Raw genomic sequence first — 21,438 nt, 5'->3', positions numbered from 1 at the left:
GTTGTCGATAGCACTTGAGTTATTATTAAAATGCATTCCTTACAACTAGTCTAAAAGAGAGGCAAAACAAACATTACTGTCTCTGTTTTCTAGAAAAAAGGAAAGAGGGCTTGGCTTGCCCAAGGTAATACAGCTTTTAAGTAGAATAACTAGTACTCAAACTTAGGTCTTCTGACTAAACCCAGTGCTCAAGTTGTGATCTATAGTCAGGGATTACTTATATCCAGACCAATGGAATATAAGAACACACATACACAAAGCTAATTCATTGGCAGAGGACTTTCCAGATGCCCTTCTGTACAGAAGTTTGAAAATGGCCCACAGAGGGGCAGCCAGGTGGTGCAGTGAACAGATCTCCGGCCTTGGAGTCAGGAGGACCTGAGTTCAAATCTGGCCTCAGATACTTGACACTTGCTAGCTGTGTGACCCTGGGCAAGTCACTTAACTCTGATTGCCTCACCAAAAAGAAAAAAAGAAAATGGCCCACAGTAAGGCCAGACACGCTGGCTCTTGGCTGAATGGGCAGAAAGCGCCCCACAAGGTTGGTTGGCATTAATAGGAGGCCTGCCAGGTATTTGCTTAAAGAATATCCAGGGCTTGGTGGATGAGGTGGTTTACCCCTAAGCCTTAGAGCCCAAGAGATTCCTTGTCTGTATAACTCAAGTGAGGTATGCTGCCCGTGCAGATGACCGTGGTGCAGTGTTAGCTTTGGGATGTCCCAAGTGAAGTGGTCGGGCTCTGTCTGGGTGGGTGGTGCTAGCTGTCAAATAGGAAATGATTATTCAGCCCTCTACCCAGATGGTAAGTCCTCACCCTTCAACAGCTCCTTTGGATAGAAGCATATCATTCCATTCTTCATTTCAGTTCCATCTGAGACACATTTAAGTGTCTACTAGTTACAAAGTTCTATGCTGGTCAGTGGAGTAGATACAAGGTTAGAGAAATCACAGTCCCTGCTGTCATTCTCAGTCTGGTAAGCCCCATGCGTTTGCCTGTGCCCCGGCCTGCAGAGATGGACCGAGAATTTGTTTTCACATGTCTTTAGGTTGGAAGAGTTTGTCTGGTCTTAAGTATGTGTTGGCCCAACCCTTTTCATCATAGCATCTCAGCATTTAGGCTCCCTTGGCTCAGAGAGCACAGTACCTTCTCTCAGAAAATACCCTGGGGGCTTAGATTCTTAAAATCTAGCCAATGCCTTACTAATGTTCAGACTCTTTAAGAGTCTGCCCAACATGATGGATGTTCTAATGAACCTTGTCTTTGGTTGAAAAAGAAAATACCCTGTGTCATGTCCTGTACCATGACCCAGAGTTCCAGAGAAACCCACACAAAGGAGAGAAAGGCAGCTAGAAAATGCATTTCATTTTCCTGAAGCCTGGTGACTGATTTCTATCGGTCCTCTCCTGACATCTTTCAAGCTTGGGACACGTGGGTTGATGTTTGGCCAGCCGAGGTGATCCATCTGATTCATCTAGCCCTGCTAAGAAAGCATGGGACTGTTAGCTGCTTTCATCTGGGGACCCCAAAGAGCATCCCTCCAGGATGCTCCCCTTGGCCTCCATCCCCTTGCAATTAACTGAGGAGCTTGTATGGTTTTTCATCTTGTCAGCAGCAGTTGATGGATGCAGGGAGGTGGGGAAACAAGCAAGCTCTGCATCCCTGCAGGGAGGAAGTAACCTGTAGGACTAGAGCAGCAGTAAGCCTTTGGCATTAGCTAGTGGCTAAAGTTATCGTGTGACTGCAGAGTTCAGGACAGTGTGGGTGTAACAGTGATAATTGGACCACACTACGGGTACCAGGGAGCTGCTGTGATCCATCACAGTAGTCCTGAGGGCCTGGACTCCTTTGCTTCTGTCATTTCTCTGTCTGCTATCTCCTGGCCAGGGGAGGGGGACCCTGTGGCCTCAAGGCCACATGTGGCCCTCTAGGTCCTCAAGCGCAGCCCTTTGACTGAATCCAGACTTCACAGAACAAATCCCCTTAACAAAAGGAAAACTTGGACTCAGTCAAAAGGCCGCACCCAAGGACCTAGAAGGCCACATGTGGCCTCAAGGCCACAGATTCCCCCCACCTGCCCTAGACAGACTGTACGTCATTCCGTCTCAAATACATCAAGAATTTCAGTTTTCTTCTGAGAGTCCTTGATGGAATTGGTCACTGTAGGGTCACAGCAAAGGTGAAGGAGAATGCGTGTTGGTATAAGAAGAAGTGTAAGACAGCTGGAAGATATCAGAGGTTACTGGGGAAGGCATCTTTCAAAACATACCATGTTTTTGTTTTTTGGGGGGCAATTGGGGTTAAGTGACTTGCCCAGGGTCACACAGCTAGTAAGTGTCAAGTGTTTGGTCTGAAGCTGGATTTGAACTCAGGTCCTCCTGACTTCAGGGCCAGTGCTCTAGCCACTGTGCTACCTAGCTGCCCCCAACATGCCATATTCTTAATGAAACCCCTAAGATGTGTAAGATTTTATAAGACCCTTGTGCCCAGTGCCCTGCAAGAGGGAATATATTTGAGTTGACTTTTCCTGGAGAGCTGGGAAGAGACTCGTGTAGGAGAACTGGTCAATTATATACCCCATATCTGGAGATCTCATGGGCCTCTCCCCTAGTCCAGCAGGCTATTTGGCAACTCCTCACATCCTTGGTAACTCTGCCCACGTGCACGCTTAGAGCTTGCAGCTGGCTCACCCTGCTACTAAACTCACTAACCATGGCTAGGCACAGGGCTCCCCATCATTTACAGTTGTCTCTATGGAGGGGGGGTGGGAGGTGGCTACCCCACCCCACTAACGCATGTCCTCCTGACATATTGGCCGACAGATCCCACCGTTGAAGTGGTCAGTGCCATGAAGGACCTGACCGTCGAGGAGAACAGCACGGCCGAATTCATATGCCAGTATTCCCGGCCTGTACAGGCCACATGGAAGATCAATGAGCAGGAGGTCTGTGTGGACGGGAAGCGCATCATTGTTGAGCAGGATTGGAATGTAGCCAAGCTAACCATTAAACCTGCCCTCCCGCGTGACAGCGGCCTCTATTCTTGTGAAGCCGGGGGCACCCGCGTGGTGGCTCTGCTTGACGTCCAAGGTGAGGCATGCCTGCAGGCTAGTCAGGCAGCAAGCCCACCATAGGGCAGGAGGGAGGAAAGAGGATAAGGCTGAGAGGCCTCGACTGGACTGAGAGCCAGAAGACCTGAGTTCAAATCCCCTTGGCGCTGCTGCCTTCTAGTTATGTGACCTGGGGCAAGCTATTTAATCTAGGTACGCCTCAGTTTAGAGTGAAAGGGTTGGACTAGATGACCTTTTTTTTCAGCTCTAAAATCGTATACTCCCATAACTTTGGCATGGTTTAGTTTGTAGCACCTGCTAGTTTAACTATAAGGTGATGGTGAAATGGGAGAGCAGATAACTCCTTGGACCGAAAGCTTCTACAGGCAGAGAACTCTGGAGTAGATGCCAGGAAGAAATAGAAAAGGGGAAGAGACACAATTGCTGTTGTCAGAGGGCCCCCAGCATGTGATCCTCACTCTTGGGGTACCCCAAGTCTGATGGTGGAGATACACAGTCTCCCCAGTGTGAGTATGGACATGTGATTGTCTGTTAATTCAACAAGCGTTTGTTAAGCACCTACTGTATATCTCAGATGTGTGCCAGGCCCTGGGAATATAAAGACATAAGCAAAACAATCCCTACCCTAGAAAAGTTCCCATTTTACTGGGGTGGGAGTAGGGAATTCTGCATATATGCAGATACGTAAATACAAAATATTCAAAGTAAACATGAAGCAGATTTGTGGGGAAACAACCCGGGGGGAAATCTGGAGAAGACTCAGAGGACAGGGTGCTTGAGCAGAGCCTTGACAGAAGCTAGGGATTGTCAGAGCTGAAGACAAGGGAAGGATGGGAGAGGAGTGATTCCAGAGATGGGAAATGGAATGTCACAGATGGAGAACCGTCAAGGCCAGTTTGACTGAAACATGAAATATGTAAAGAGGAGAAATGATCAGTCAGCCTAGAAAGAGAGGCTGGAGCCAGATTGTAAAGGGCTTTAAATACCAAATAGGAGTTTATTAGATCCTAGAAAGCCAATGGAGTTTTTTTTGAACAGGAGAATGACATAGTCAGACTTGTTTTTAAGGAATATCAACCTGGTGTCTGTGGGGAGGATGAGGGGACAGAGGAGAAATTTGAGACAAGGGGGACCAGTTAGGAGGCCACTGCCATAGTGGTTCAGGCAAAATGTGACAAGAGCCTGAACTTGGGTGGTGGCCTTGTGAGTGGAGACAAATGTGAGAGATGTTGAGGAGGTAGAATTGACAAGACATGGCAACTGAAGGGTGAGGAAGGGAGAGTGAAGAGTCTGAAGCTGCAAATCGAGGTGAATGAAAGAATGGTAATATCCTCAACAGAAATAGGGACTTGGATACTGCCAGCCTGAAGATCCCTCCCTCCCTCCTTGCATTAATTTTAAACAAATCTGATAGAGATGGTCCAGCTTCCCAGCCATGCAGGGCTAAGTTCAAACAGTGCAATAAAGTTTTTTTTCATAATTCCCATAATTGAATAAAGTTTGCTCACAAAACAGAAATTACACTAGACATATAATTGAATAGAAAGGGAACTGAGCTAGATCCAGAACTGAGTCACAAGATGGAGTCAATGTGATTCACTTAATTCCCTGAAGGTCTTAGGGTAATAAGGCTTCCTGGTGGAGGTGGCATTTCAGTTGGGCTTTCAAAGATGAGTAGGTTAGAAAGGCATTTGAGACATTGGAAACGGTAGGAGTAAATGCACAGAAGGAGGTTGGCATAGAGCATATTCAAGGGGCAGCAAATTGCTAGGTTTAACCAGATGATAGAATGTATGGAGGCACATGGTATTGACCAGAGCTAGAAAGATAAAGTGACATTTACTTGTAAAGTTCCTTGAATACCAGGCGAGAGAGCTTGAACTTGATTTGGTAGGCAACTGGGAACCATGGAAGGATTTTAAGCATAGGAGTGACATTACTAACTTAATGTATATGGAAGATTAATCAATCCTTGCTAAAAATTTGTCATTGAAATAGCTTTAATTAATAATCCACCACATTCTGTTCTTTGAGACCGTTATAGGTGGGTGAAAAGGGTAGGGAGGGCATTTCTAGGAAACAAAATACTTTAGGAAGTGAACACCAAAATAGGAGTCAGGAACCCAGGGGTAAAGTTAACCAAGGCAGTAAGATCTTCAGCAGACTAGAAGATGAGTATGATGCCCTGGGCTGTTAAGCTCTCAGCTAACTTTATAAGGCTCACAACCCAGCCCCTTGCCCAAAATAAAAACAAAAAAAAACCCCTTATTATTTTCCTTAAAAGAATATTGACTATATAAATATAGAAGCTTTAAGTGTATTGTGTATGTATACATACATACACACACACAGAGAAATGGAGGGAGGACACATAGTAATGAACTATCTCAAATCCAACAAAATGTCAAAAGGTATATCCTATTAAAAGGAAAGAGGAAGGAAAAGTACAGAAGAAAAACTTAAAATGAGAAAAGAAAAGTGGATAATAGAAGATAAAGAAAAAAGGAGTGGGTGGGGAATCAGAGAATGAAGAAGAAAGAGACTGGGGGAGCCAGGCCAGTCTCCACCTATGCTGGATTCTGGGGGCCATGCTGCTGAAACTGACCATGAGTAGAAGGCTGGCCCTGCCTCCTCCATCCGCTCCCTCAGCTACCCACTCAAAACACAAGATTACTTCATAAAAAGAGCTCCTGATAATGAAATAAATGCTTTTGAGAAAGGCAGCCTAGATGGTGAACAGGAAAACAAGTTGTCTTTTAAGTCACAAGATTGGGATTCAAATCCTGGCTTTGTTACTATGTGTGTGATCCTCAGCAAGTGATTTCCCTTCTCTGCACCTCATTTTTCTCCTCTTGGAAAAGGAGACAATGGAGAAAGTGAACTGGATTGACATCCTGCCTTAGCTGTTATCTACCTGTATGTTCTTGGGTGTATCATCTCACTTCTCCTCATCCGTAGAAAGAACTCATTCTGTGTCTAGTTGTACTAGAGGTCCTCTTATCAAGATCACTTTCAGCTCTAAATGTATGATCCCATAATCTCTAGGATCCTTACCAGTTCTGAAACCTTATGATTTTTAGAATTCATTTATTCAACAAACATTTGTTAAGCACCTATGATACATAATTGGCAGCCAAATGGCACAGTGGATAGAGTAAATGGGCTTGGAATCAGGAAGACTCCTCTTCCTGAGTTCAAATCTGGCCTCAGACACTTACTAGCTGTGTGAGCCTGGGCAAGTCACTTAACCCGTTTGCCTCAGTTTCCTCATATGTCAAATGAGCTGGAGAAGGAAATGGCAAATCATGTCAGTATCTTTGCCAAGAAAACCCCAAATGGGCCATGACTGAACATGATGCGCAATAATTATTTTTATAATTATAATAATGATGATGATAACTGGCATTTATATAGTGTCTACTTTGTCTAAGTTTCCCTTTAGCCAAATGAAGATCACTAATTTTCTCCTGACCATGCGCTGTGCCTTCCCATTTATATGCCTTCCTTACCCTACGTCAACGTAGGAGGGCATTGCAGGCCTGGAGGGTGGAGGGAGAAGGCATGTAAATGTGAAATTTTTGTAAGAAAAAGTAATTGGAACTCTAGTCAAGGAGAGATGTTTTGAGAATCTCAGGGTGGTGGTGGGGATGAGAATGGGAAGAAAGAGAATTGACAAGATTTGGTAACTGACTGGATTTTAAGGGAAAGAAAGCATCAAAGACAGCTCGGTAGTTCTATGCAGGGACAACTGGGAGGATGGTGGTGCTATTGACTAAGATAAGGAAGCCAGAAAAAGGAGGATAAAGAAGATGAAGTTTGTGTTGAATTTGTTGAGCTGGAGGTTCCAGTGGGACATTCAAGTAGAGATGTCCAGCAGGCAGTCATCAATGCCAATTTGGAATTTGAGGGAGAGGTCAGAGATGGTGACGCAGGTTTGGAAATCATTTGTATTGAGACAATAGTTGAAGTTATGGGAATGGACAAGCTCACCCAGGCAAAGAGTTTAAAAAGAGAAGAGGGATACACACACACACACACACACACACACACACACACACGTATATACACACATATATGTATATGTGCATATATAGACACATACGTGTGTCTTTATATATATAATTGCACATATGTATGTGTACATGTATACACATATGTATATATGCATGTGTTTTGTTGGTTCTTGACATGGGTCTAATCTCCTTTGTTGCTATTTCTTTTGGGGAAAGGGAAATTCCATAACAAGATTTCTTCAGGCACACAGTAAGGTGCAGAATAGAGACAGAGACTGGACGTGTGATTTCATTGACATGGGGAATTCCCAGATAAGGAAACTCCCAGATGCAGGTTAGGACCTTCTCTGCAATTATCTTAGTCTTCCTTGTTTCGAGGCCAGTTCTCTTTCCATTACTCCATGTGATAAAGTACTCTGTAAACCCTTCAATACTATATGTGTCAGTTGTTGCTACTATTATTGTTATTGTTATTATTATTAGCCATTAACTGACCAAACCTGAGACAACTGTCATCAGAGTCATTTCTCCAATGATGATAATACCTTTGGACTCCAGCTCAGCCGCTCCTGCAGCTGCCAGAAAACAAGACCAGTGGCATTTCCCAGAGCCCACTCTTCCAAGGACACACAACCCACAGTGCTTGCTGAATTGATTGAGCCCCCGGGGAATCCCATAAATTTGGTGTTCTAACTCTGTGGAATATTCTCTGCTCATTCTAAATCACCAGCAATCTATTCTTGCAAAAACTCCTGTTCTATGCCCTGCATATAAATTCTGCTCCCTCCTGGGTGTAATTCCCCACAGATGTTTTCGTTAGCTGCCAACATTCCATCCATCTGTATGCTACTGCTCTTGCCTTATGCCACCCTGGGATGTTGTTGGCCTGTCCCTGATGGCTTGGCTGTTCATTACAGTTATGTCCCCAACAGATTGATACAAGCTAGCTTCGATCAGCCAGACAATCTGGTTTCCTGTAGACAGAGACAAAACAAATTGACAGCTCTTGATGTTGAAAGGACCCAGATGGACCCAATAATTGAGGACATTGAAAACGTCTTCCGAGCCCAGCTCTGCCAGTTACAATGTGGCCTTGGAAAGGTCACTTTCTCTCTCTGAGACTTAGTCTTTGGGGATCATCTGTAAAAGTAGAGGCGTTAGTAAGGTGATCTCTAAGCTCCCTTCCATATCTAAATCCTATGATGATAAGCCATTTTTTGGTTTCTAAAATAAATTTCTTAAGAGCCATGAACACATTGCTTCACACATGTAGAGTTAAAACTTTTGAATTCCATGAGAAAGCAAACTTTCATTTTATTTTAATTAAATTTATATTTTTCAGTTAACAAGTGTGAATTTTTGTTCCCCTGTAGCTGCTTGATGCCTGGGGAGAAAAAAAAAATCCTCTTGTAACAAATATACATAGTCAAGCAAAATAATTCTCATACCAAGTTCAAAAATGTAGTATCATTGTGTAGATTGGGTCTATCTCCTTTCTGCTAGGAGGTGGATAACATTCTTCAAAACTGATCCTCTAGAATTGTGGTTTAGGACTCAATTCTGAAGTTGTTTGGAGATTCAATTAAATAAACATTTATTAAGTACCTTGAATGTCTGAAACACTGTTCTAGGAGCTAGGGGAGATACAAAGTTTAGATAAGACCCAGTTTTTACCTTCATGGAACTCAGTCTAGTAGGAGGATGTGATATAATCTCCAATACATTTTATGTACAATAGTACATGGTCAGTGCATCTGAAAGGATCAGAGAGCTATGTGAGATCCAGGGTGGATCTTCTGGAATCAAAGGTTTCCTGGAAGAGGTGGCATCTGAGCATGAATCCAACAGAAGGAGGAAGGGAGAGAGCATGCTGGATGTAAGACACAGATGCAGCAAAGAGTGGGAGATTAGCAGTAGCTGGTGAGCATCCAGTCTGGCTAGCCAGTAGAGGATGTGGAGGAGTATTGCATGAGATGAAGCTGCAAAGGGAGAGTAGCCCTAGATTGTGAAGGAATTTCAATGCCAGGCTAAGAAATGTGAACCTGGCTCGGTCAGCAATAGGGAACCATTGAAAAGTTTTGAGCAGAGAGAGGGCATAACTAGATCCATAAACAAGGAAGGTAAGCCAGACAGGAGTAGAGACCATCTAGGAAATTCTGTCTAATAAGAAATTAGAGATGAGGGATAATGGCAAGTTCTCTCTGTATGGATGCTAGAACAATGTGATGGGAGATAGTGGCATTTTGAAACAAAACGGATCTGCCTTTTATCAATTCACACTCATATTACCTCCATGGTTTCCTAATGGGCCCTCCCAGCCCTCCCAGGCTTTACTTCATCCTTCCCACGCTACTCCTTCTTAAAGCACATCTCTGACCATCTCACTCCCTTCCTCAGAAGCCTGGAGTGGCTTCTTGTCACTGCCAGAGCCAAACCCAGACTCCTCACTGTGGCATCCAAGGCAAACCACCTAATCTGCCCTTCAGCCCCAACTCCTGCCCTGCAAAGACGCTGTGGCCCAACAGACTATTTAATCCAACACAGACTATTCCCAGATTCTAAAGCCTCAGACACTTCCTAGTTATGTGACCATAGGTCATATGGCTTAACCGCTCTCTGCCTCAGTTTCCTCAGCTGTAAAATGGAAGTCTTAATACCACCTATCTGCCAGGGTTGTTTTGAGACATGTTGCTGTTCTGTCATTTTTCAATTGTGTCTGCCTCCTCACGACCCTATTTAGGGTTTTCTTGGCAAAGATACTGGAGTGGTTTGCCAGTTCCTTCTCTAGCTCATTTTACAGATGAGGAAACTGAGGCAGAGTTAAGGGACTTGCCTAAGGTCACACAGCTAGTAAGTATCTGAGGCCAGATTTGAACTTGGGTCTTCCTGACTCCAGGCCTGGCACTCTATCCACTGTACCACTTAGCCACCCTGCCTGGCACATAGTAGGTGCTATATAAATGCTAGTGATCATAGTGATGATGATGGTGATGATGATGATGATGATGATGATGCCTGTGCACTGTGTCTAAGGCACTTTGCTGACTAGTAGGCTAGATGCAAAGCTAAAAACTGACACAGACTCCATGAGGTGACAGGGGATTTAGGGCCTTACATCTCACAGTTAATCCTGCCTCCATAGCTTTGTTCCTCAAGCAGCGCAGTGGAAATGGTCCTAGACTTCTATTCCAGTTCTGCCATGAATAAAAATCAAAGAATTCGAGCATGGGAAGGGGCCTCAGTGACCCTTCTAATTTGTACTTGAACAAGAATCCCCCCCCCTACAATCCACTTGGTAAACAGTTTACTAGCCTTGGCTTGAAGGTCTCCAGTGAGGGGGAACCATTACCCCCCAAAGCAGCCCATTCAACTGCAGGATAGCTCTGTTAGGAAGATTTTCCTGCCCTGAGGTCTCAGTTTACCTCACGTCTCCATCCACCTTTAAGAGTTACCAAGCCCTTTGTTCCCACCAGTCCTGTGCGGTAGCATGGCGGAGCCCAAAGACCCAACTTCGCCTCCCGGCTCTGCATGTCTCTGAGAAACACTGGGGTGTAACATAAAGAAATACCACTGATTTGGGGTCAGGGGCTCTGGGTTTGAGTCCTGACTGACCTTGGATAACTAATCCAATTCAACAAATGTTTTTTAAATGGCTACAACATGCAAGGAAGGCAGTGTGCTAGGCAACGGAGACACAAATTCAAAAGCCAGCCAATCCCTGCCTTCAGGTGGCTTATGTTCTATCCCGTCTCCTCATTAAGGGAGATTCATCTTCCCAAAACACAGTCACTCCTCAGACTAGATGATGTCTAATATTTCTTGTAGCTATAATCTTAGGCTTCTCCTCTCCAGTCCTCAGTTTTCTGCCCTGTAAAATTTTATCTACTTTGAATGAGATGGCATTTCCAAATTCTCCTGCAGATCTGTAATTCTTACACGAACATCATTATCCCAATTTTAAGATGTTTCAAAGCTGAGACTCAGCATTTAAGTAATTTGCTCTGGATCACACAATAGGTGACCCAAACCCAGGATTCCTGACTCTAGGTCTTGTGCCTTTTTTTTTTTCCTGGTGAGGCAATCGGGGTTAAGTGACTTGCCCAGAGTCACACAGCTAGTAAGTGTCAAGTGTCTGAGGCTGGATTTGAACTCGGTCCTCCTGGCTGCAAGGCTGAAGCTTTATCCACTGCGCCATCTAGCTGCCCCTCTTGTGCCCTTTCTATCATACATACCACACTTAACTACCTTTTCTTGTGTTTCTCATAGAGGCTGGGTGAAAGGCAAGCATTCAGTGAATGCCTACTGTGCTCACTTTTACCAAAGTTGGCAGAAGGGTTACACATAATTCTTCCTATTTCACAGGTGCCTTCTGTTTTGGAGCTCTGAGGTATAGACTAGTTAACTTAGAGCCTTAAAATATGGAAGGATAGCTGGAATAGTGGAAAGAGTCTTGGAGACTGCTGCTGGCTCTGTAACATTGGGTGAGGGACTTATCTTTCAACAATAAATTTGATTTAGCAAATATTTGTTAAGTGCTTACTTCCTACAAGTGAGAGGCTGAGGCTACAAAGATAAAAAAGCAAATTCCTTTGCCCTCAGGGAGTCTATGTTCTAAATTCAGTCTCCTCAGTGGATGGATCAACAAGCATTAATTAAGTGTTGTAGTTGAGTTATAGGGGGTGGGGATACAAAGATGAATATGAATCAGTCCCTGACCTTGAGAAGCTTGCATTCTTTCAGGAGAAACAACAGGTCATCCACAAAATGGAGACAATGCCTTCATTGTCCTACCTCACAAGGTGGTTGTTAGGAAGGGGATTTGTCACTCTTAAATCACTGTGGAAGTGGGAGTTATCATTACTGTTAAACTGGGATGTGTGATACCACCAGTGAGCCAGGTAGGAACTCAGCATTTGGCCAATTGTGTCTCCTTCACCTCAGCCAAGAACACCATTGTCCGGGGGCTGGAGAACGTGGAGGCAGTGGAAGGAGGAGAGGCCCTGTTTGAGTGCCATCTAGCCAAGCCAGAGGTTGCCAACCACAGCTGGCTGATGGATGATGTGCCAGTGAGAACCTCAGAAAACATCGAGATGGTCTACTTTGAGAATGGCCGAAGGCACCTGCTACTGCTAAAGAATTTGACTCCCCAGGACAGCTGCCAAGTGACCTTCCTGGCCAATGATATGGTCACATCTGCTTTTCTGACTGTCAAAGGTATTGATGATCACGGGGGGGGTTGGAGGTGTGTTTCCGTTATGATGGTTAGTGAGGCGAAGCGAAGAAGATAGGTGAGGATGGCTGGGCCTGTAGATTGGTTTAGAGGTGGAAGAGAGGGGTGCTATAGAATGAATTATTCTATAAGAGATGGAGTGGCAGAGATACACCCAATCCTGGTGTGTGGGGGGGGGAGAGATAGGGAGAGAAAACCATTTCAAATAGGCAGGACAGTCAGATTCAAAGTACCATCCTGGTTCCATTTCCCAGACTGGATCAGCGATCCTAATACCATGGAAAAGTCATGAGTGATTTCATCTGGATCACAATATATACCATCTTGGCTCTTCTGAGAAGTTGTAATTGGCTGATGGAAAAGATAGTTTGAGTGGTCCGTGCACCAAGCCAATGCTACCAACCCACCCAGTGGCATCTAGGGGTAAAGCTTCAGATAATAGACACACAATTCCCAATACGGACACACCAGCTGGACACACAGATACACCCAATACAAACATACCTACATGCCTAATACCAATATTCACACACCAATAATCTGTGCAGACATAACCAACCCAAAAAAATACACACCAATTAGCTTCACAGACAGATTCTATTACCGTACAAATGTAACACAGTCTGGCCTCATAGACACTCCCTTCCCAGTAGACATACCTCAGCTGGCCATATAGACATACCCAATCACAATACAGGCGCACCAGGTCCCCAGAGCCTTTTAGGTAGTCTGTATCCATAAATCTTTGTTGCATATCCTTATCTAGCTATCGCCACACACCTGGGCCTATATGGAGAGTATGTCAGTGTAAAAGAAATGGCATTCTCGTCAGTGGTCAAACAGGTTGTGAGGCAACTCCCCTCTAATAGCCACAAATTCTCAAATCTTCATTGAATTGGGTAGGTTCTTTCCCAAACCCAGGACTGCCTCCTGAGAGTCCCTCTTCTAGGAAAAACACCCGTAGGACCAAAAACGTGCACACATGCAGAGCCCCCTTCTCTGCCCAGCTATCCCACCTGAGCTTTGAAGTTCTGCATGGCTCCTTAGGGTTGAGTGTAAATCAGTTCTGCTCATGTCCGCAACACCTAAAAGCATATTTTCACCCTAGGTTGGCGTCTGGAATTCCTGGAGTCTTTGCTCGATGTGGAGGTCAAGGTTGGCGCCAAAGCCACCTTTGGCTGTGTGCTCAGTGAGACAGTCCCTGTCAATGAGGTGACCTGGTACTCCAATGGCACTGAAATTCAGCCAGATGAGGACTGGGCGATCCAAGCCGATGGCAGCCGCCACATCTTGCTCCTCAGGAATGCCCAGCCCCACCATGCTGGGGAGGTGACCTTTGCGGCCAGAGACGCTGTCGCCTCAGCCAAGCTGTCTGTGATCAGTAAGTGGGAAAACGAAGAATCTAGGGAGCATGCAGTCATGCCATAGTAAGGAACAAAGCAAGACCACAGAGTCTCCAAACTGGAAGGGACCTCAAAGTCGTCTAATCCAACCTGTATCTGAGCAATCATCTCTATGGTATCCCCAACCAGTGGGCATGCCCCCTTTACTTAGAGAGATGGAAAACTCAATAGTTACCCAGGCAGCACATTTAATTCACATAGAGGGTTAGGGGCCTCAGAGGACCTTGAGTTTAGGCCCCACTTGGATTAAGATCCCTTTCTACACCATCTTAGAAATCCACTCTAATAGAACAAGTGGTCATTCAGCCTCTCTGCTTGGAGACCTGTAGGGACAGGGTGTTTTTCCTCTCCGGAGGTAGCATATTCCATGTCTATAGGGCTGAGAATCTACTCTAAGCCCAGGAATCTACTCTGAGCTAATTGAAAGGTTGAGAACCCTGGAGATCACTGGTCTTTTACCATAATGAACTGAATACATGGAGGTTTTCCTAGGGAGGATTTAATAGGTCATTGGGGAGGTTGAACTAAATTACTTTCCAGGTCCCTTACAGCCAAGGGAATCCATATTCTTATAATAACAGACCATGTAATCCGAAAATCCATACGTGTGTGGACAGCAAGTGTGTTTATATATAATAATGGGAAAGGACATGGGCTGTTGGCTGTAAAAATTTGTATTTTTAGTAATACATAAAACCAGTTTAATCAGCTTTATTCTTGCCCAAGAACACAGTTATAGGCCTAGCACTACTTGCAGATCAAGTCCTGTCAAGCTACAGAATCAAAGACTATTAGAACCGAGAAGCATCCTATGACGCAGAACATGGAATGTGAGAACTGGAAGAGACAGACTGTGAGCACAGAAAATGGACGTTCTGAGTCACCAGTGTGGCTTTAGGGATCATCTTGACCAAAAGTCCTTCACTTTTTTTTTTGTCATGAACCCCTTAGGCAGTGTCTGGTGAAGCTTATGCATGTCTTCTCAGAATCATGTTTTTAAATGCACAAAATTAAATATATAGGATTAGAAAAGAAATCAACTATATTGAGTGCAGTCACCAGAATAATAACTTAATAGTGAAGTAAAAATAATAGTTCACATTTATATAGCATTTTGTGACTTAAGGAACCCTTGATATATATATTGTCACAACTCTGTGAAATAGCTCTAATTATCAGCCTCATATCATTGAAGAAGATGAGGCCCAGGAAGATGAAATTAATTAATTGCCCCAAATCAAATCACCAGGGCCTTTTTTTTTTTGTGGGACCTTGCTGTGGGGCAACAAGGTGGCACAGTGGGTAGAGCGCCAGGCCTGGAGTCAAGAAGACTCCTCTTCATGAGTTCAAATCTGGCCTCGGACACTTGCTAGCTGTGTGATCCTGGGCAAGTCACTTGACCTCAGTTTCCTCATCTGTAAAATGAGCTGGAGAAGGAAACAGCAAATTAACTCCAGTATCTTTGCCAAGAAAACCCCAAATGGGGTCACAAAGAGTCAGACAAGACTGAAAATGACCAAACAAGAACACATGATCAAAAGATTCTGCTGTGAACTTCCCCAGGCTTCCTGGACACCCAGCCCTGCAGATGACCTACATTACGTGTTCTTCTCTGTCATCTCTAGGTCTCCCTGACCCTCCTGAAGATGCTGAGGTTGTGAAACAGAGTGGCCACACGGTGACCTTGTCATGGGCAGCACCAGGGAGCGATGGTGGCGCTGGCCTCCTTGGGTACAGGGTGGAAATGAAGACAGCAACAGGAGAATGGCAGTCATGTCACAAAGACCTGGTTCCAGGCACCGAGTGTGTGGTGAGCGACCTGGTTCCCGGGGAGCCCTACCGCTTCCGAATTGCAGCTGTAGGTCAGGTGGGCATAGGAGAGCCTGTGCACCTGCCTCAGACAGTAAAGCTTGGTGAGTGACCTTCATCTGCCTTCCAACCCTCTTCTTCCCAGTCCTCTTCATCTTCCCCTTTTCTCCTCTCTGTCCTCCTATTGGCCTTCTCTCCTCCTCCTCCTCCTTTCTCTTTCTTCTTTATACCTTGTGAGAATAATCTAGAGAGGATGGTCTCACCATCCAGTGGTATGGACCAAAGAAGAACAGAAATGGTATTTGCTACAGGGAGAGAAGTATTCCCCAATCCACACACTTACTAGGTCATTCCTCTTGATATTTATTTTTCCCCATATTTAGCGAGCTAAGTGAAAACCCAGATTGACTCTTTCACAGACAGGAAATCCAATGTCTGTTTAGGACTGGCTGAGAGCCTGAGGTCCCTCCCACATGACACAGGGACTTTCCTAGGGGCATCATCTATAGTATCAGTGCTATTGATTATATGTCTTCTTGCAGAGCCTATAGAGGCAGTCGCCTCACCCTCTGTAAGCAAGTTGGTGGTGGTTGGGGAGGAAGCTCGCCTAGAGTGTGAGATGACGGGTGAGATCCAGGAGGTGACCTGGAGGAGAGGGAATGAACTGATTCAGCCTGGAGGCCGCTATGAGCTCATCTCCAAAGGCAAGAAGCAAACACTAGTGATCCATGGGTTCCGACCCGATGACCAAGGCTCCTACACCTGTAGCTCCACTAGCAGCAAAGCCCCAGCTGCTGCATCTTTTGAAGGTATGTCTCAGAGTACAGGTGGGTTGTCAGGGGTGGGGTGGAGGAGGGAAACAAAAGCAGGCTGAACATTACAGAAGCACGCAGGAAATTTATTCAGTCATTCATTTGTTCAGTCATTCATTTGATTATACATGTACTCATGTATTCTTTCATGTGTTAACTCATTCATTTGTCCATTCATTCAGCAATGGGTTCATTCATTCACTCGTGTATTCCACATATTCAGTGGGTATCTGTTAAATTAATAGCACCTAATTCCCAGAGTTGTCTGAGGATCACATGAGATAATTGTGGTAAAGTGCTTAGCACGATGCCTGGCATATAATAAGTGCTTAATAATTTCTCATTTCCTTCCTACTTTCCTTCCCACTATGTGCAAAACACTTTGCTAGGGGCTTGGGAAGACACAAAGAAGGCGTCATGGCCCCTGCTTTCATTGGCATCATGGCCCCATAGAGTAGTTAAGACATGAACAAAAATTACAGTGATGCGATATATCAGAAGACGAAGTGGGAAGGACTCAGTTCTGTTTGAGAAGGACCAGAGAAAGATTTCTGGATAGGTGATACCTGAGATGGACCACGGTCTGTGTGGGCTTCATTGCCACAATGTGGGGGCAGGACATCAGAAGACCTAAGTACTAGTCTCAACTTTCCCACTCACTATGTTACCTTGAACAAGTCATTTCCCTGTTTGTGACTCAGGTTTATTCATCTATAACTTGAGGTGATTAATCCTCACCCAACATACTCCACATTTATCACCACCATTTGTCTGTGAGGTAGACATGAGTCTGTGACTAGTGATCCAATTTTACAGATGGAGGAGCTGAATACCACAGAGTAGAAGTAACTTGCCTAATGTCTTACAGTGAGTGAGCAGACCTGGGAGTAAAAACCAATTCTCCCGCCTCTCAGCCCATGGGTCTTCCCATTCTACCAAACTAGCTCTGTGTCCTTTGTCCTTCACTGATGTCCTTTGGGTCCAGTCCTTATGCTTCTTGTGGTCAGTCTGACCTCTCCCATGGATGGTGGAAGAGCATGGGCTCTTGAGTCAGAGGAACCAGATTCAAATGTTTGATTCATGCATTATTATGGCCAAAGAATTCCTCACCAAGGGATCAGCCGAATTCATGGCTGTGTGTCTGTCTATTCTTAGCTAGATTGTTCCTGGAATACCAGAATCAGTCCATCACTAGGATGATGCTTGATACTTTGTCCAATGATGTAGCTCTTTTGAAAAGTTATGCTCTTCCTGCATTGCTTTTGAGAAGCTAGGATCACCTCCACACCACAATGAGACATAATCTATTAGTTAACAAGCATTTATTGACTCTGTACTAGACCCTGATGATAAAAATAAAAAAGTGAAACAAGTTTCAGCCAATAAGAAACTTAATGTTTATAAGGGATGGAATTCCACAGGGTACGCTTTTTTTTTCAGTACAAAACATCACTTAAGTTTATTTCAGATGTAATGCGATGTCATGTTAAAATGGACAGGTTTAACAGACTACACATTCTGATGTGCAGATACAGCCTGTTCACAAATAAGTAAAATACACAGTACATATGAGAAAAATACTCGGTTATTAGAGAGACACTAACAGCAGGGAGAATCAAGAAGGGCCTCTTGAAGGGACTGACACTTGAGCTGAGCCATGAAGCAAGTTTGGAGTTCAGAGGAAAGGGAGAGTAAGTCTAGACATGAGGGTGAGTCTCTTCAGAGGCACAAAGGGGGAGATGAAACCTACTGTGCAGGGAACAGTGAGTTGTAAGGTCTGGCTGGAATGAAGGGTCTATGAAGAAGAATAGTGTGTAATCAGTAAGCCTGGAAAGCAAGGCTGGAACTAGATGCCAAACAGAGGGGGTTATAATTTAACCTAAAGGCAATGGGGAGCCACCGAAGCTTCTTGAGCAGGGGAGTGGCATGGTCAGATATATCTATGCTTTTGGAATATCAGTCAAGTTTGTGGGGATAAGATATAAAAGAGGAGAGACTGGATGAAAAGAGACCAATCAGGAAGCTATTTCAACAGTTCAAGTTGGAGGTGATGAGGTCCTGCACCAAGGTGGTCCTACTGAGAGTAGAGATAAGGGGACAGTTCTAACACATGCTGAAAAAAGTGGAATTAACAAAACTTGGACTGAATGAAAGTGATAATGGCATTCAACTTGACAAAGCCTCATTGAGTGTATAAAATCTATCAGGGACCATGCTGAGTGTTACGAGAGACCAAAAGAAAAATAAAACATGATCCACAAGTAATAAGGTATGGTATAATCTTCTCCCATCGGTAACACAATTTAGGGAGTTTCCTGAAAAGAGGAACTATGTCGATTGTAGACGTGTGACCTCAGGTGCTAGGACACTTTCCCTTAGGTCTTCCTGCTGACTGACTGTTTATTCCCCCCAGTGGCAGTATCCCAGGCCCCCGAGGCAGAAGCCTTGCCAGATGGCCTTGCCCAGCCCAGCTTGCCCCCTGAGGCAGCCCAGGAAGGAGACCTGCACCTGCTGTGGGAGGCTCTCGCCAAAAAGCGCCGCATGAGCCGGGAGCCCACCCTGGACTCAATCAGCGAGCTGCCTGAGGAGGATGAGCGGCTGCAGAGGCTTCGACGAGAAGTCGAGGAAGCTGTCCAGGACTTCTCCGAGGGCTACTCCACTCCTGACGAGCTGGCCCGCACTGGCGAGGCCGACCTCTCACACACCAGTTCTGACGACGAGTCCCGGGCTGGCACCCCATCCCTTGTCAGCTACCTCAAGAAGGCAGGAAAGCCTGGGAGCAAAGCCAAGGCCCCTGGGGCTGCCACTGCAAGCAAGCTCAGGAAGCCATGGGAGCAGGCAGAAGCTGAGCCCATGGCCACCCCTAAGCTGCCTAGCGACCTGACTGCTGAGATTTTGGAGGACCCCTCCATGGATAAGGCTGCCATAAAAATACAGGCAGCTTTCAAAGGCTATAAGGTGAGAAAGGAGATGAAGCAACATGAGGGTCCTAGCTTCCGGGATACTTTTGGGGACATGGTGGTGGAAGCAGGAGGCTCCCTGCACCTAGAATGTGTGGCTGTCAGCAAGACAGACATGAGAACCTGCTGGCTTAAGGATGGAGTAGAGTTGACAGATGGACGGCACTACCACATTGACAACTATGGGGACGGTACCTGCTCCCTGCTGGTCACCGGCCTGGAGGCCAGTGATGCTGGCTGCTATACCTGCCAGGTGACCAACAAGTTTGGCCGCATCTCCCACAGTGCCCAAGTGATGGTAACAGGGGCCACGGTGACCAGCGGAGCTGAGAGCGAGGCAGAAAGTTCATCAGGCAGTGAAGTAGATGACGCATTCCGCCAAGCCGCCCGGAGACTACACCGGCTGTTCCGGACCAAGGCCGCTGCAGAAGTATCTGATGAGGAGCTGTTCTTCAGTGCGGAGGAGGGCAGTGTGGAGCTGGAAGAGCCCAGTGACCGGCAAACCTATCGTGAAGATGACCGCTATATTTATATTCGATTTGAGACTGCCAGTGAGGCCCGCCAGGCTACTACTCGCTTCCGAGAGATGTTTGCAGCTCTGGGCATCCCAGTGGAAATCAACATTCTGGAGCAAGGGCCCTGCAAGGTGGAGATGCGTATCATGAAGGTGGCACAACCCCCAGCAGGCCAGCTTGCCTACCCCGCGGCCCCCAAAGAGCACCCTTCAACACTGTTGACCTCTGACACAGGTAGGTTGCTGGAGAAGACCCCTACTCCACAGTGGCCACAGTGGCGCTTGCTCTTCTCTCTCCTCTCTAACCAAAGCTAAGCCAATAACAGGTTCAGATCAATGGAGCCTGTTCTCCCCAGTGTTTCCCAGATCCTGCCTAGACCAGGAGAGTTCTTCCCCTCAGGAGTGGTCCAGAAGGTTGGGATGGCTACCATGCTATCCTGGAATTCTAGACCCATCAAGGCTATGAAACTTAATCCTTCCTTGGACCCAGAACCTTGCAGCCCCATCATGCTACAGAGATCTGTTTTCTCATTCTGTCCTTAGGGCCTCAAAGCCACTCTCCCTTGATTCTTGGCCCTTTCTACCCTGGTACCTCACTTGGCACCTGATTTGCCCCATTCTGATGCTCTTATATAATGGGGTTATATAGTTATACTCTTTTACAGTATATGTTTTATCCCCCAACTAGAACATGAGCTCCAAAAAGGCAGAGACTTTGTCTTACTGCTTAATAAATGTTTGTTGGATCGAACTAAAATCCAACTGACCCTGCTGGGGTAGAGGGAAAGGTCGTGAGAATCATATCTTTCTTTTTAATCTGTCCATCTCCTCCTCCGGCTCAGCCCCTGTTTTCTTGACGGAGCTGCAGAACCAGGAAGTGCAGGATGGCTACCCTGTGAGCTTCGACTGTGTGGTGGCTGGTCACCCAGTGCCCAGCGTGCGCTGGTTCAAAGACGGCAAGGTGCTAGAAGAGGACGACCACTATATGATCAATGAGGACCAGCAAGGCGGCCACCAGCTGATCATCACAGCTGTGGTACCTGCTGACATGGGCGTCTACCGCTGCCTGGCTGAGAACAGCATGGGCGTCTCTTCTACCAAGGCTGAGCTCCGTGTAGACTGTGAGTCATTGATTGGAGGGGTGGGTGAGGAGTGTAGCCAGGAAAGGGAGTGTGGAATGCTATCAGGACACAGAAAATTAGAGATGGAAGGAAAGAAAGCGGTGGGTTGGAAGGCAAAACTCCAGGACAAAGTAAGAGGATTAGGAAGATGGCTTGTCCCCTCTAATGATCAGTCAGTAAAGGCCTCATACAATGTAGAGCTGAAAGAAGCCTTGGAGATCTTCAAGTCCAATTTCTCTCATTTAATAGGTGAGGAAAGTGACTTGCCCAAGGTCACTTAGGTAATAATTAGCCAAGTTGTTATGCAAACCCCAACCCCATGCTCTGACCACTATAATTATCCCAGTCAATTCAATTCAACAGGTATTTGTTAAATGCTTTCTCTGTGCAAGTCCCTGTGCTAGAAAATACAAAGATCATGAACATTTCTGATCTCAAGGAGCTAATTTTCTACTGAAGGGATATAAAATATAAATATGCTATGTTAATATGTAAATGTATAAAATGCA

The 21,438-nt window shown here is 45.6% G+C and overlaps 1 protein-coding gene across 1 annotated transcript in view; it reads left to right on the top strand.

Annotated features, from left to right (window-relative positions):
• Positions 1-21,438, top strand: part of OBSCN (obscurin, cytoskeletal calmodulin and titin-interacting RhoGEF) — a 303,665-nt gene that overhangs the window by 170,304 nt on the left and 111,923 nt on the right. The window contains 7 exon segments of the mRNA XM_078152436.1: positions 2,820-3,086; positions 12,022-12,294; positions 13,419-13,691; positions 15,339-15,626; positions 16,065-16,331; positions 18,748-20,043; positions 20,651-20,929. Coding sequence (XP_078008562.1) covers positions 2,820-3,086; positions 12,022-12,294; positions 13,419-13,691; positions 15,339-15,626; positions 16,065-16,331; positions 18,748-20,043; positions 20,651-20,929 — 2,943 coding nt within the window.

The sequence above is a fragment of the Phascolarctos cinereus genome, unplaced genomic scaffold (assembly GCF_003287225.1).
Source record: "Phascolarctos cinereus isolate Bilbo 61053 unplaced genomic scaffold, phaCin_HiC Scaffold_4;HRSCAF=312, whole genome shotgun sequence".
In the NCBI taxonomy this organism is placed as follows: Eukaryota; Metazoa; Chordata; class Mammalia; order Diprotodontia; family Phascolarctidae; genus Phascolarctos; species Phascolarctos cinereus.
This window is presented reverse-complemented; position numbering and strand designations above follow the sequence as displayed.